Source organism: Mustela lutreola, chromosome 7 (assembly GCF_030435805.1).
Source record: "Mustela lutreola isolate mMusLut2 chromosome 7, mMusLut2.pri, whole genome shotgun sequence".
In the NCBI taxonomy this organism is placed as follows: Eukaryota; Metazoa; Chordata; class Mammalia; order Carnivora; family Mustelidae; genus Mustela; species Mustela lutreola.
In genome coordinates this window covers 50483113-50496388 of record NC_081296.1, presented here as the reverse complement: position 1 = coordinate 50496388, position 13276 = coordinate 50483113, and the positions used below count along the sequence as shown (strand labels likewise).

The 13276-nt window shown below is 44.3% G+C and overlaps 1 protein-coding gene across 1 annotated transcript in view; it reads left to right on the top strand.

Annotated features, from left to right (window-relative positions):
• The window catches only part of CA12 (carbonic anhydrase 12), a 55931-nt gene extending 50058 nt beyond the window's left edge, over positions 1-5873 (top strand). Inside the window, exons 9-11 of the mRNA XM_059180728.1 lie at positions 1526-1558; positions 2428-2515; positions 3275-5873. Coding sequence (XP_059036711.1) covers positions 1526-1558; positions 2428-2515; positions 3275-3347 — 194 coding nt within the window. The 3' untranslated portion in view covers positions 3348-5873. The remainder of the gene's footprint in view (positions 1-1525; positions 1559-2427; positions 2516-3274) is intronic.
• The last annotated feature ends 7403 nt before the right edge of the window (positions 5874-13276 follow it).

The following is a 13276-nucleotide window of genomic DNA, read 5'->3' as shown; positions in this document are numbered from 1 at the left end:
CAGCATATGCTATGCAAACACCCGACACTCTCCCCAGGGGAGACTCCTATCCTGAGTGTCTCCCTAAGCCACACACTGGTCCTTGTGTTCAGGTTACAAGAAGAGGCCTGGGGCAGGGAATCAGGCCACGGGAGCCACTCTCTCTACCACTTGGGAGGCCATGGGCTTGCTGATGGTGGCCAGCAAGAGCCAAGAGAACAGGCCACCCTGTACTCTGTGGATAGCTCCTCTCCACAGCTGCTCCGCTTATCCTTACAATAGCCTGGGGCCCCCTGGGGAAGCCAGACCAGAGACTCCTCATGCCAGCCTTGAGTGAGGGAGTCTGCACACTCCATATGAGATTGTGGAAGTGGACAGTAGGGAAAGGACACAGGACTGATGGCTCCAGAGGACCCAACTAGACTCTGGTCATGCAGCAGGAAAGGAGGGTGAGCATAAATCTCATTCCCAAATCTTGGGTCTGGTTCCCCAAGGGATCAAGTACCCCCAGGTGTGAGTCCCTAGCCCTCTGCTGGTGTCTCACAACTGGTCAGGGCTCTCCCAGGGTCTGAGTCATCACAGTGGGCTCTGTGGGCACAGGCTCACTGGAGGGTCAGGCTGGGTGGCCACTATCTGCACAACCCTGGCTTCCAGCAGAACTGCACCCACACTACACAGGCACTACGTGCTAGAAGTTTCTACTGACGTCAGAAAACCACCAGACAAGAGGGAATGTGTAAGAGAGACTTTCTTTAGTTGGAGGACCTGCCTGGAAGAATAGGGAGTAGTTCTAAGAACCTGGAAGAAGTATGCTGGGGTTACCCAGGGGGAGCCTCATGACTGGGCTCCTCTGTCTTACTCAAGAAGATAGGCTTACCCGTGACCTTCCCCCAATGAGGTCCCTAGGAGGCTGACTATAGGATTTTACCTCAGATATCTGGGCACTAGCTCAGCCCCACTGAGGACTCCTTACTCATCCCAATAATAACTCTCTGAGAAAAACACAATCGTCTGGTTCCACAAAGCAGAGAAGGGAGGCAGATATTGGTGAAGGGTTTCTCCAGCTTTCCCCATGGTTCCAAAGCAAAACCAGAACCAAATATGACCACAAGACTGGATAGGGAGGGGGCAAAAGTCTAGTGACAGGCTCCAACTAAGCCCTGCCAGGCCCAGCCAGCCAGAACCTGGCCGGTTCCTTACCGATGAAGAGGGGTAGGGATCCGAGAGGCACTTAATAGCCTGCCCAAGTGGACTCTGATCCTTACCCTTCCTCAGCTTCTACTTTAGTCATGCTGTACTAAAAACTGAAGTCTTGCCCTAGCAAAGAGACTGCTGTGATAAAGAAGAACTGGAGATGGAGATCACAGTGTGAATTCCAAGGTGTGCAATTCCTTCTGTACCTGAGTTGAGAGTGAAATACTCCTAGAAAGTCTACATAAGCCCTGTACTTCCAACCAAACAAAAGGGGGGGCTTCGCTCAACACACTGGGCAAATTCACCATGGTTTGACTTTGTTAATTTTCACCCTTTTCCTCTCCCTTTGAAGTGCAAGACCTTACGTATGCAGGACTGAGTCTGGGTATGTGGCCTGCCGGCCTTGCATGCTGCGGCTGGGTGATTGCTATGATTCTTGGTGTGATTTGGGCCTGTGATATTTCCAAGCCCATCCTCCCTGCTTCTCTCTGCTCTCACTCTGGCTACTGGCCCTTTTCCTTGCTGTGGGTCCTACCTTCAAATCACTCAATGATTCAAAGATGAAATACCAATCAAATGCTTCCATAATGAAAGACTTAATCACTCTACAGCATGTGTACATTCAATGACCCGAAACAACACCTCTATTGGCCATACTGGGAAGCCATTGCCTAAGAACAGGACCAAGCCCAGTGTGGAGGTTGGGTGACTACTTAGGCGATCTTGGCAGTGGGCTCCTGGTTGTTTTGGACTACTTAGGACTGTGCAATGGAGCTTGGGAGCAAAGTCAATAGAGACTTCCCAGTGGGCCTTAACTCTAGCAGGCCAAGACAGAGTAAGTTCTCATTCTGTAACCTAGGATTTCTCCAAGTATGGTCCAAGTACGTAGTTTATGAACCATGTACATCAGCATCAGCTACAGCTGTTTCATAAAAATGCAGATTCCTGGGCTCTGTTCTAGACTGTATCAGTCTTTGATGCTCAAGCTCAAAAAATCATCTTCAGATGATCCTGGTGCAAGTTTGCAAACCCTTACTGAGGTATCACTACAGTCTGAAAATGGCCCTAAGTACTTCAGCCAGTTCTACGAAGCCAAAGACCAGAACCTGAGAACAGAGATGGGGAAATTACATCCTTCTGTGGCAGGTTCCACAGCTGTCACTTGACTTCACATCCAAGTGCCATGGGATGAGATGAACACGGCGGGGGCGGGGGGGGCGGTAATGTAATGCCTGTTCACTGCCTCTTCCCCAGGCATCATCCTTTCAGTGGTCCTGGCTGGCGTTCTGGGCATCTGTGTTGTCCTGGCAGTGTCCATTTGGCTTTTCAGAAGAAAGAAGAGGTGAGCTGGTTTGGGTTCAAAATGGGAGCTGGGTAGCTTATTTGTCCACAAGGACTGATCTGTCTGGGAAGGCAGTCTGCAGAATGAATAGCCCCCATCACCTGTACCAAGGCTGATCCTAGGAGTGCTTTCTCCCAAACACCATCGCCTCTAGCCTCCTTTGCATGAGATCCTGGGCCATTAGGCTTAGAGGTAGAGATGTGCCTGTGGCCGTGGCTAACACCTGAAGACAAGTCTCTTGATTTGGGGGTGGGGAGGTCCCATTTGACTGAACACAAGCAGCAAGGCTGTCCTCTTTCTAACATCTTTATATCTGTTTTTTGTTTTTGTTTTTGTTTTTTTGCCTCTGAATCCAAAAAGGAAAATGAAGGGAAACTTGATGTATAACTCCCATTAGCTATTAATGCCCATTGCTCATGTTTTTATTGATGTTTTGTTTTTCTAAAACCATTTTATTTTTCTGGAGTGTATAAAAAATAGTTTCCAGGAATCCTGTTATAGAATCAAAGGTTTAAAGTTGGGGTGGTAATGAGACCTTCTTCAAAATGCAGGTCTATTATCATCAGGTGTTATAAGAGAACAGTTGGAAAATGACCAGATTCCTTTTTGGTTAATGCTTTATTTTGGGGTCATTCCTCCCAAGACCGACAGAACAGGGGAAGGGTCCTCATGAGAGGAATCTGACCCCATACCTAAGTCAGGCTGCTCTCTGCTTATCTCTTCTCTTTAACTGAGACTCGTGTGTTCTTCTTGTTCCAGTAGCAAAAAAAGTGACAACAAAGGAGTCATTTACAAACCAGCCATCAAGAAGGAGACTGAAGCCCATGCCTGAGGCCCCAGAACTTTCAGGCACATCCAAGGAAGGACTTTGCTTTGGACACTACATACTGTGGCTCCCTAAACATTTGAAATACCTAAGGGTTCTCTGAAGCCCAACCCACAAATGCCCCAGACCCATGGGGGGGCCTGTAGGTGGGTGCCCTGCCATCCTGATGCCACAGCCACTGCCAGGACAATCTGTGGATGGGAAAAACTCGCTAAAGAGGCAGGAGCTCTGAGCTGTCTGCTTCATCTGTGTGAGACCATTAAGTTGTTTAGATTCTGGGGGGTATAAACCAAGTCACCCACTGGGCCTGTGATTGGTCAGAAAACATTTTCATCCAGGGATTCCCTTTAGTGTGGTTTCCTTTTAATGTGGAGATTCTGCTTCTTGTCCAAGTTTTCAGACCAGAAGTATACTCTTTGCTTAGATTTTGCTTCTGAGACTCAGTTTCTTTCCTCAGGGAAGGGGGGGGGGGTTGTTGTCTTCCTCTAATTCCTTCTGCTGTGACAAAACTTATGGTCTGACCTTACAACTGGGAGGAAGAATGATACAGGAAGGTTCAAGGTATCAGAGACAAAAAGAAAACAAAAGATATTCTTTGAAACACAGTAGAGGCATATCCAAAGTCCTGTCCTTTGGATCAAAAGCACTGAATGGACTCGAGATAGAGAGACTGAGAAGACACATAAGGTCTGGAGGAACTCACTTTGGAGTCAAAACTGGAGTCAGAAGTTGTCTGTCAAGTCGCAAGCATGAGGACAACAGAATATTAAGCCCAAGCCCAACCTCCTGTTAGCAGTGCAATTATGCTTTGTACTTTACAGACTTGATAAATGATCAGGCTATTCCTTGAAAAGCATTGTTGCTTTCTCTATCCTAGAGTAGACATGAGTTCTGAGATGACCCAAACTGCTTTTGAATCTAGAGGAAATAGGCAGAAGCATAATGGCTGAAGAGCTTTGTCTGTGGCCCAGATTTCATTTCGGCCACTTCTGTGGTGTCCCTACTGCCAATGTGGAATCGAGACATCCCTACTTCCCCGACTTGGAGGATGTTGAGTCACAGCTTGCTTGAAATCTGTTTCAAGATATGAAAGCAGGAATTTATCTGTGCATGGTGGGGACATGGTATTTAGGGACCAATAATAACGGAATGTTACAAAGATACTTCATGGTCTTCTACCTGAGTCACAGTTTCTATGAAGGCTTAACTCTTTCATCGATGCAAGGGCCCCATGAAGACCAGTTAGTTCCATGACTGAGGAGGAGCCTCCACTACCAACTTCCAACCTCTCTCATGGCCAGCACTTTGCAGTTCATGGAGAACTTTCTGATTCCTGGTCTCATTTTGACAGCACGGAATGTCCTATCAAAGCACAAGTTTCTTTATAACATCTTTTTCCTTCTACTCATCCCTCTCACTCTGAGAACAGTCTTCTCCCTTCTCTACCATCATGACTTTTTATAGCGGTGGCAAGCCCCCCAAGGCTTTGCAGTGAGTTTGCTAAACCGAGTTACAGAAGGCCTAATGAACACTCAGATGTGTGTGTGCACGAGGTCTTTGACAGCCTGGGAGTCTGGGTGGCATCCTCACCTTGCCTTTAGCATGCCTGATGCTGACCAAATGACAGCAGGGAGAAGCCTCATGACAGAGTGACGTGAATTAGATGATGCTTCCCTGGACTTGGCCCAAAGTTGCCCATCAGAAACCAACATAAATTACTCCAGAGCCCTGGGACTATCTACCTTTTATGGGCAATTCTTGCAAGAGAACAAAGAGATCATTGTACCTGACTCGACGGCTATTCATAAGAAGGGAGACTAACTAGGCCATGAGAGCAGTGGCATTTTCTCCTGCCCTGTGGCCAAGATAAAGCAAAGCCAGGGAGGCAGACAGAAGACTCCAAGAATCAACACTGTCAGCTTCCTTGCTAATCATTATGGGGCTCCTAGGGACCAAGCTTAGGACGTGGGAAGCCTTTGCTCAGCTTCTCACTCATTCCACTGACATCAGTCGCCACTGAAGGAAACCGGCACTGTGGTGTGTGAATTTCCTGTCTCACTCAAATCCCCTGGAGGGCCCAGGTGCTGTGCTGGGTGCACTACAGGTAGAGATCACAAAGACAAGGACCGTGTGGGAAAAGGACAGGGAAGGCCCTGGTTTCTTTGTTTCTTACTAATGGGACAGCTTGAGTCTTTTTGTTCTGTTTCTTTAGGATCACTTGATAAAAATAGTAAAAACTTACACCTATTTCCTTAATAGATATCCTAGGATTTTGCTGCATTGACTATTCATCCCATTTCAAGTTCAGACCTTAAGTTCTTCTCCCCTTCACTAAACTCTCTGAAGGCCTCCTGAGCACCACTGGGAAGCACTGGGGTCTGCAGCATTCCTCTGTCCCTGTGCCTTGGATGGACCATAGGCCACTGTGATGATGGTCTCTTTAGCACTTCTATATTTATTGTAAGAATGATTGTAATGAAGACATAAACTGTAAATATGAGAAATTATAAATAAAATGTTTTTCACAACAGACTTTTTTTGGGAGGTGAGGTTAAAGCATTGTTGTTGGCAAAGCACTTTGTAGTTCCTGGTCTATGGTGACAGGTAACTGATTAGAGCAAGTAATGTCATTTGTCTATAATGTCTTAGAACCTGGCTCCAAAGGAAAACACACTCATGGACTTAATCATTTTATTGAGGATGGAGGCCTATGGGGTATTCAGCTCTGGGGTCACATAATTGCTTAGTAAGCAGAGCTGGGAAGTCTAGAATAATCAGGGAAAGGCTCAGAGAGAAGGGGGTTTCTAAGCTGGGCCTCAAAGAAGAAGTCAGATTTGAACAGGATAGAAAGAGGGGGGCATTCCTAACAAGGGGGCATGAATATAAAGAATGGTCTCTCTACTTCACTAGGTATTGCATTTAGTAGGTTGAAGCCTCTCCTGGTTGCCTGTAACCTATTTTGGATTTTTTTTTTTCTCCAAAACATGCTACCATCTTCCGTAGAATTTTGTAAATCCAAATCCAGATTTCACCTTCTGGTTTGGTAAAAAGGCAATCCTGTGGTGGTTACAAATAGGTACCATCATTGTTTGTTTACTTAGGAAAGCTTCCAATTTTCAGTTCAGTTGCCCAAGGATGGAAACAGATGCACTGTCCAAAGGTAATTTTGCTCCAACAGATGATAAAGCAGTGGCCCCAGCTTCAGAACAGAAACATTATAAACCCTCCAGGTTCTGACAGTCTCTTCAGTGAGGACGCAGGTATTTTTCAGCTCACCCCCTTTAGCATCCTTCAGAGGTGAAGACAGGTGGAGTGAGGCACCCCCAGAGTGCCTCTGTGACTCTCATTCCTTTACACCTGCTCCCATACCCCTGGGGCTGGGGTGGCGGCGGGTGAGTCTGGACTGAGCAACAGAAGTCTTCTCCCTCTCCTCTCTCCATAGCCTTGCTCCCCATTCCTTGAACTCGAGATTCTTTGGGGTTGATGACCAGGGACATGTGGTGGCAAGAGCCATGGACTGGCGGGGGAGACTCAAGTCTTTCTTCAGGTTGGCCATTACCCTCCTCATGTGAATCAAGCTATATGGACAATCTAGAGCATACAGTTCAATAGGATATATAATGATACAACGCGAGACACGTGAAAATTTAAAGGTATGGTAGCCACACACCCCAAAAAGGAAAGAATAATAGTGACATCAATTTTAGTAATATTTTATAAAGCCCAGTAGATCCAAAATTCTATCATTTCAACATGTAATCAATATTTTGAGATGAGATCGTTTCATTCCTTTTTCTGTAGTAAGTCTCTGAAACCTAGTGTGTATTTTACATTAATAGCACTGCATGATTCAGATGCTAAATTTTCTTTAAAAATATTTGATCTGTATTTAGATTTCACAAAATTACAGTGGAAAACGCAGATTCACATGCCCGAGTGGCTCCAAACACACTTAAAAGTTTTCCAAAGCCTGAAGCAATTATCAGCTGCTTTTTTTTTTTTTTTTTTAAGATTTTATTTATTCACTTGTCCGAGAGAGTGACCACAGGCAGACAGAAGGCAGGCAGAAGGCAGGCAGAGGCAGAGGGAGAAGCAGGCTCCCTGCTGAGCAAGGAGCCCAACGTGGGACTCGATCACTGGGATCATGACCCGAGCCGAAGGCAAGGCAGCCGCTTAACCTACTGAGCCACCCAGGCGTCCCAACAATTATCAGCTTTTAAATTTAAATTGATTAAAGTAAAATAAATCAAATTTTTTCTCACTTTCATTAGACACAAGTGCTCAGTAGCCACATGTAGCCAGAGGCCAACACAGCCACTGTGCAGATATGGACTGCTGACCTTCTCCTTCGACATACCCTTCAGTAGGGTTAAACCTAGAGAACCTTCATGCAAAATCCACCTGAGAAGAAATCTTTGGGGACTGAGAGATGGGGGTGAGAGAGAGAGGATGGGGGAATCCAGGTAGGTGGATATGGAGGCTGGAAGAAAAGAACGCAGACAGAAAATCAGGCCAAGGTGAACAGACCAGAAGACCTTAGGCAGAGCTCCCCTTCTCTTTATGCCTTTTCTTGTAGCTCTATGGGGGTTCCCCAGCCCTCCGTGCCCTGGCTATGTCTCTTGGCCATGTCCTGGGGTCCCGGTGCTCAGTAGTGACTCGATCGAGAGCATTCTGGTGCCTTTGCAGGAGCATGAGCTAAAGGCATGAGGGTGCCTGGTTAACTTATTGGGGGACCTTGCTGCAGGATCCTGGCCCAGTGGCCAGGTTCTGACTGTCTCCCTAACACCTCTTCCCTGATATCCTCAGAGTCCAAACATTCCTGCTTTGTCTCCACTCTTCTGGAGCTAGGTGGCTGGAAGGGAGCAAATGCCTGAAACCTGAGTGTCTCTTGAACTGTCAACTGGGCTTAGTCCCTCGGTTTGGAAGGAGTTGCAAGTTGCCTCCCATCAGGGTGAGGGGAAAAGTTTTGAGACAAGAGGAAAGGAGATCTCTGTGGCTGCCAGCTGAGCTGCAGCGGGCACCTGGCGTCCATTCCACACCACATACAGCCTGGCAGACGTGCATGAACTACTCTGGTCCTCTGGCTCAGACTCAACTATCACAGGGTAGGGGAGAAGGTGTGAAGCCCAGACAGTGCTGGAAAGGAGGGGCCCTATGCTCTACCTGTGCCCTGTCATTTCAGAATGATTGGGCAGGGATAAGGACCTAAGTGCTTTGTGATACAGATTTATTCATCATAAAAACAAATTATTATGACCAGGTCAGCATAATGTTATGACTGCAGGTCAATCAGAGATTCAGTAAGCCTCCCACTTGTATGTTCTAGACTGCACCTTCACTCCATTATCCCACAACCCAGGGAAAGAGGAAACATTGCCTTTTTAAGTGGGAAACCAAACAAGGGCTCTTGCCCAGGGCTAAGTGAAGGTCACACGGCTCCTGTAGCTCACTGATCCTCAGTGACAGGATGGGGTCTGCCCTTTGCAGCTCCAGTGACATGGAAACATCGTAATAGAATTTACCGTGCTTATCTCAATCATGCCACCACCTCATGAAGCCCCAAAGGCTAAAGAGACACTCAAGGCATTGTGCCACTGATTTCTAGAAAGTCAACAACAACCTCCTGTCTCCAATCTGCCTGGTAATGTTAAACCCTGGCCTCTGTTCAGGAGAAGTCTGACTGAAGATTGTCAACTGCAAGTAGACAAAGGAGTCAGCTCTGCTCCTGGGATGTTATCCTCACCTCTTACTTCAGCAAACCAAATATGTCCCAAGGATACATTCATTGAACTTCTCTGTATTCCTAAGGCTGAACTGGAGAGAAGGAATAAATATATACATGCACATACTCTATAAATCCATTTGTATAAAATTCTAAAAAGTGCAAAATAAGCTGCAGTGATAGAAAGCATACTGGTGGTTGCCTAGGGATGAGGAGGTGGTAGAAGGTGAGGGTACCACAAATTCGCAGGTCAGGTATATGTTCATTAACCTGTTTGTGGTGATGGTTTCCCCACATAGGTCAACGAAGTTCAAATTTTACAACTTAAATACATGTCATTTATCTTATAACAATTATCCCTCAATAAAACTGTAAAAAAGAAGAAGAAGAAGAAGAAAAAGAAAACCTCCTATACACAACCAAATGACACCTTGTCCTGTCCTGGCATTTCCTTTGAGAGCTTATCCTCCTGGTCCATCTAGAAGAAGTCTGCCAGAACTGGCACCTTCCCTGGGACCCACCCTGGAAGCCCAGGAAGGGGTGTGATGTCTATTCACATGGCCAGCTATGACCTCTTGATACTCTAAGTCAAAGTCATTATTTCTGCTTGAGTTCACTAGTTTCAAATATTAACTTTTAATTACCTGCAATGAAGACAACAAACACAGGGCTATGGGTTCAAGGACAGACTTAGACCTCTATAGGAGCTCTGTGTCAGTAATGAGAGTCTACTGGCTTCTCTGCAAGAGGCAAAGACTCTTCTGGTGAGGCAGGTAACATGACCAGTTAGTTCATCTGCTGAAACTAGTTTCCCAAGCTACCTAGACATCCAACAACAGACCTCGTGCATCTTAGTTTCTTTCCCTCCCAAACACCCAACAAATAACCACTTGAAAAGTTTTCCTTAATAAAGTACAATCTTCCTATGGAGAATAAGCATGGTCAGGAGCTTATCACTTCCTCTAGTCACTGGGTGAAATCAGAATTAATCTACTGTGATACTCTGACGTAGTAAGAAATATGTGTTTGGTATTTGCATCCAGTTCCTGGCACAGAGCTCCCAAATGTTGTTTATAATAAGCTCCTTTAAGCCATACCTAAGTTTATGCTAAATGTGATACTTGGAGGATAGGGGGCTGGATGCCACAGGGAACAGCCATGTGATTAGAGGGCTGGAACTTTCAGCCCTACCTCCTGACCTCCAGGAGAAGACTGGGAACTGAGTTCAATAGCCAATAACTTAATCAATCATGCCTATATAACAGGGCCCCCACGGAAACCCTAAACAATGGGGTTTGGAGAGCTTCCAATAAATGGAGGGACTGAGAGGTTGATGCACCCAGAGAGGGCATGGAATCTCTGTGCCCCTTTCTCATACCTTGAACTATGTACCCCTTTACCTGGCTGTTCATCTGTATTCTTTACAATATCCTGTATAATAAACCAGTAAATATAAGTAAATGTTTCCCTGGGTTTTGTGAGCTGTTCTAGCATATCATCAGTCATGGGAACCCACAATTTATAGCTGGTTGGTCAGAAGTAGAGGTGACGACCTGGAACTTGCAATTGGTATCTGAAGTGGGGGCAGTCTTGTGGGATTGAGCTCTTAACTTGCGGAGTCTGTACTAACTTGGGGCAGTGAATGCCAGAAATGAGTTAAATCTACTATATGTAGAACATATAGTCAGTATCCACAGAGAACTGAATTGCGTGGTGTGGAAAAGCTCACACAACTGGTGTCAGAACAACATTTTCCTTTATCTCTCTTCTCATTCAAGGTAACTTCCAGTTGACCTCCTTTCTCATAACTCCTTAGTCAAAAGCAAAAATTTAATGAATAACTACTGTCTGCTGAGCACAGATTAAGTGATGGGGAGTCAAGCCTGATGCAGAGAGTTCCTATATTCAATGATAATTGGTATCACAATCTCACTTGGGGAAGGAAGCAGAAACCACTAACCACAGTATACAGAAGAGCAGCCGGCAAAGAATACTACATGTCTATCAACAGAAGAACGGCTAAACAAACTGTACATCCAAAAGATAGAATGCTTTTCATCAAGAAGTAGCAAATTACTGATAGACAAAAATATGGATGAATCTCAGAAAAGTATGTTGGATGAAAGAAGTCAGACACAAAAGAGTACATTTAGTGTTATTCCATTTATATAAAGTTCAAAACAAGGAAATTAATCTACGGTGACAGAAGCAGTTGTCTCTGCGGAAGGTGGGGTCGATTGACTAGAACGGAGCACAAGGGACCCAGCTGGAGAAAGGTGGTGTTCTGTATCTTGATAGGGTTGGTGGTTACATATGTGTATCCATTTGTCAAAACTCATCCCATGGGGGCTTAAGTGGGTAGTAGAAGAATCAATGAAACAAGATGGGATTGGGAGGGAGACAAACCATAAGTGACTCTTAATCTCACAAAACAAACTGAGGGTTGCTGGGCGGGGGGTGGTTGGGAGAAGGGGGGTGGGGTTATGGACATTGGGGAGGGTATGTGCTTTGGTGAGTGCTGTGAAGTGTGTAAACCTGGCGATTCACAGACCTGTACCCCTGGGGATAAAAATATATGTTTATAAAAAATAAAAAATATTAAAAAAAACCTCATCCCATGGTATACTTTAAATCTGTCCATTTTATTGTATGCAAATTATTCCTTGATTTATAAAAAAATATGCTGAAGGGTAATAGTGGACAAAGTGACTTGCTTTGAGTCTGATCAGGAACGATTTCACAAAGGGTAACATTTGAGCAGGACCTTGGAGGAGGAATAGGATGCTTTCTTTATGGTTGGAACTAACCAAAGCAAGTATGTGGAAGTATGAAAGTCCACCGTGTGTCATAATAGAGATCTTAGGGATGTGCTTGAGAATGTCTGGAGAGGGAATACAGGGAATTGTAGGAGGCAGGAAAAAGTGGCTGCGATCAGATTGTGAAAGGCCTTGAACGATGTGCACTTTCTAATAAGGACAACAGAAATCATGGTGCCTAGGGTATAGTTTTATCTGATTATATAAACAACGTATGCTCATTTAAAAAAAATTAATATATAGAGAGAGCCAAAAGTCCCCCATAATCCCGACTCCCAAAATAAGCATTGTTAACAATTCAGTTTCATCTTTCCAGCCTTTATGTACCTGCGTGTATATTTTAATACTCATTTTTCATCAAATGGGCCAATAGGATACATATTCTAAGCTCTACAAGGGCTAGGAACATGCCTACCTACTTTCACTCTCACATTCTCAATATCTAGCATGGTGTCTGGCCTAAGAAATATTTGGTGAATGAAAGAATGATCTTGCTTTTGTTTTCTAACATGTTCCAAATATCCTAATTCTTTTTTTTTTTAAGATTTTATTTATTTGTCAGAAAAAGAAAGAGTACACACAAGCAGGGGGAGGGGCAGGCAGAGGGAAAAGCAAGCTCTCTGCTAAGCAAGGAACCCGGTGTGGGACTCAATTCTAGGACCCAGGATCATGACGTGAGCTGAAGGCAAACGCTTAACCAACTGAGCCACCCAGGCATCCCCATCCTCATTCTTTTTAATGGCTGTAAAGTATTCTGCTCCTCAAGGTCTATTATGTCCTGACAGACATTGTTGAAAATTTCTTACCCTTACAATACTACTGCAAGATGCTTTTGCACTTGAATATATTTCAATAGGATAAATTCCTGGAAAAAAAATTCCTGGTTCAAAATATGCATATCTCAAAATTTTGTAGATATGATGAATTATGCTAAATCTCTACCCAAAAGGGCTGTACTAATTTGCTTTCTCACAACATGTTGCTTCTACCATATGTTCAACAATTCTTGATAATATCAATCTTTTTCATATTTGACAATCTGATAATTTAAAAATTATTTGCTTATTTTGTATTTCTTTTATTAATAATTTAGCATTTTATCTTATATTTATTGGCTATTACATTTTATCTGTGAATTATCTGTTTATCTCCATGTACCACTTCACTAATCATCTTTTTTTATTTATAGAAGTTTCTTATATATTATAGGTGGCAACTCTTTGTAATATAAGCCAAAGATATTTCTCCCGGTCCTCTTTGTTTAGGATATCTTTTGAATTTTATGAAGTCAAATCTGTCTATTTTTTTCCCTTTGTGATTTATAATGAAGTGCTCAGAATACTCTATCCACCTTAAGATTATGAAACTACAGTTGACCCCTGACCAACACAAGTTTG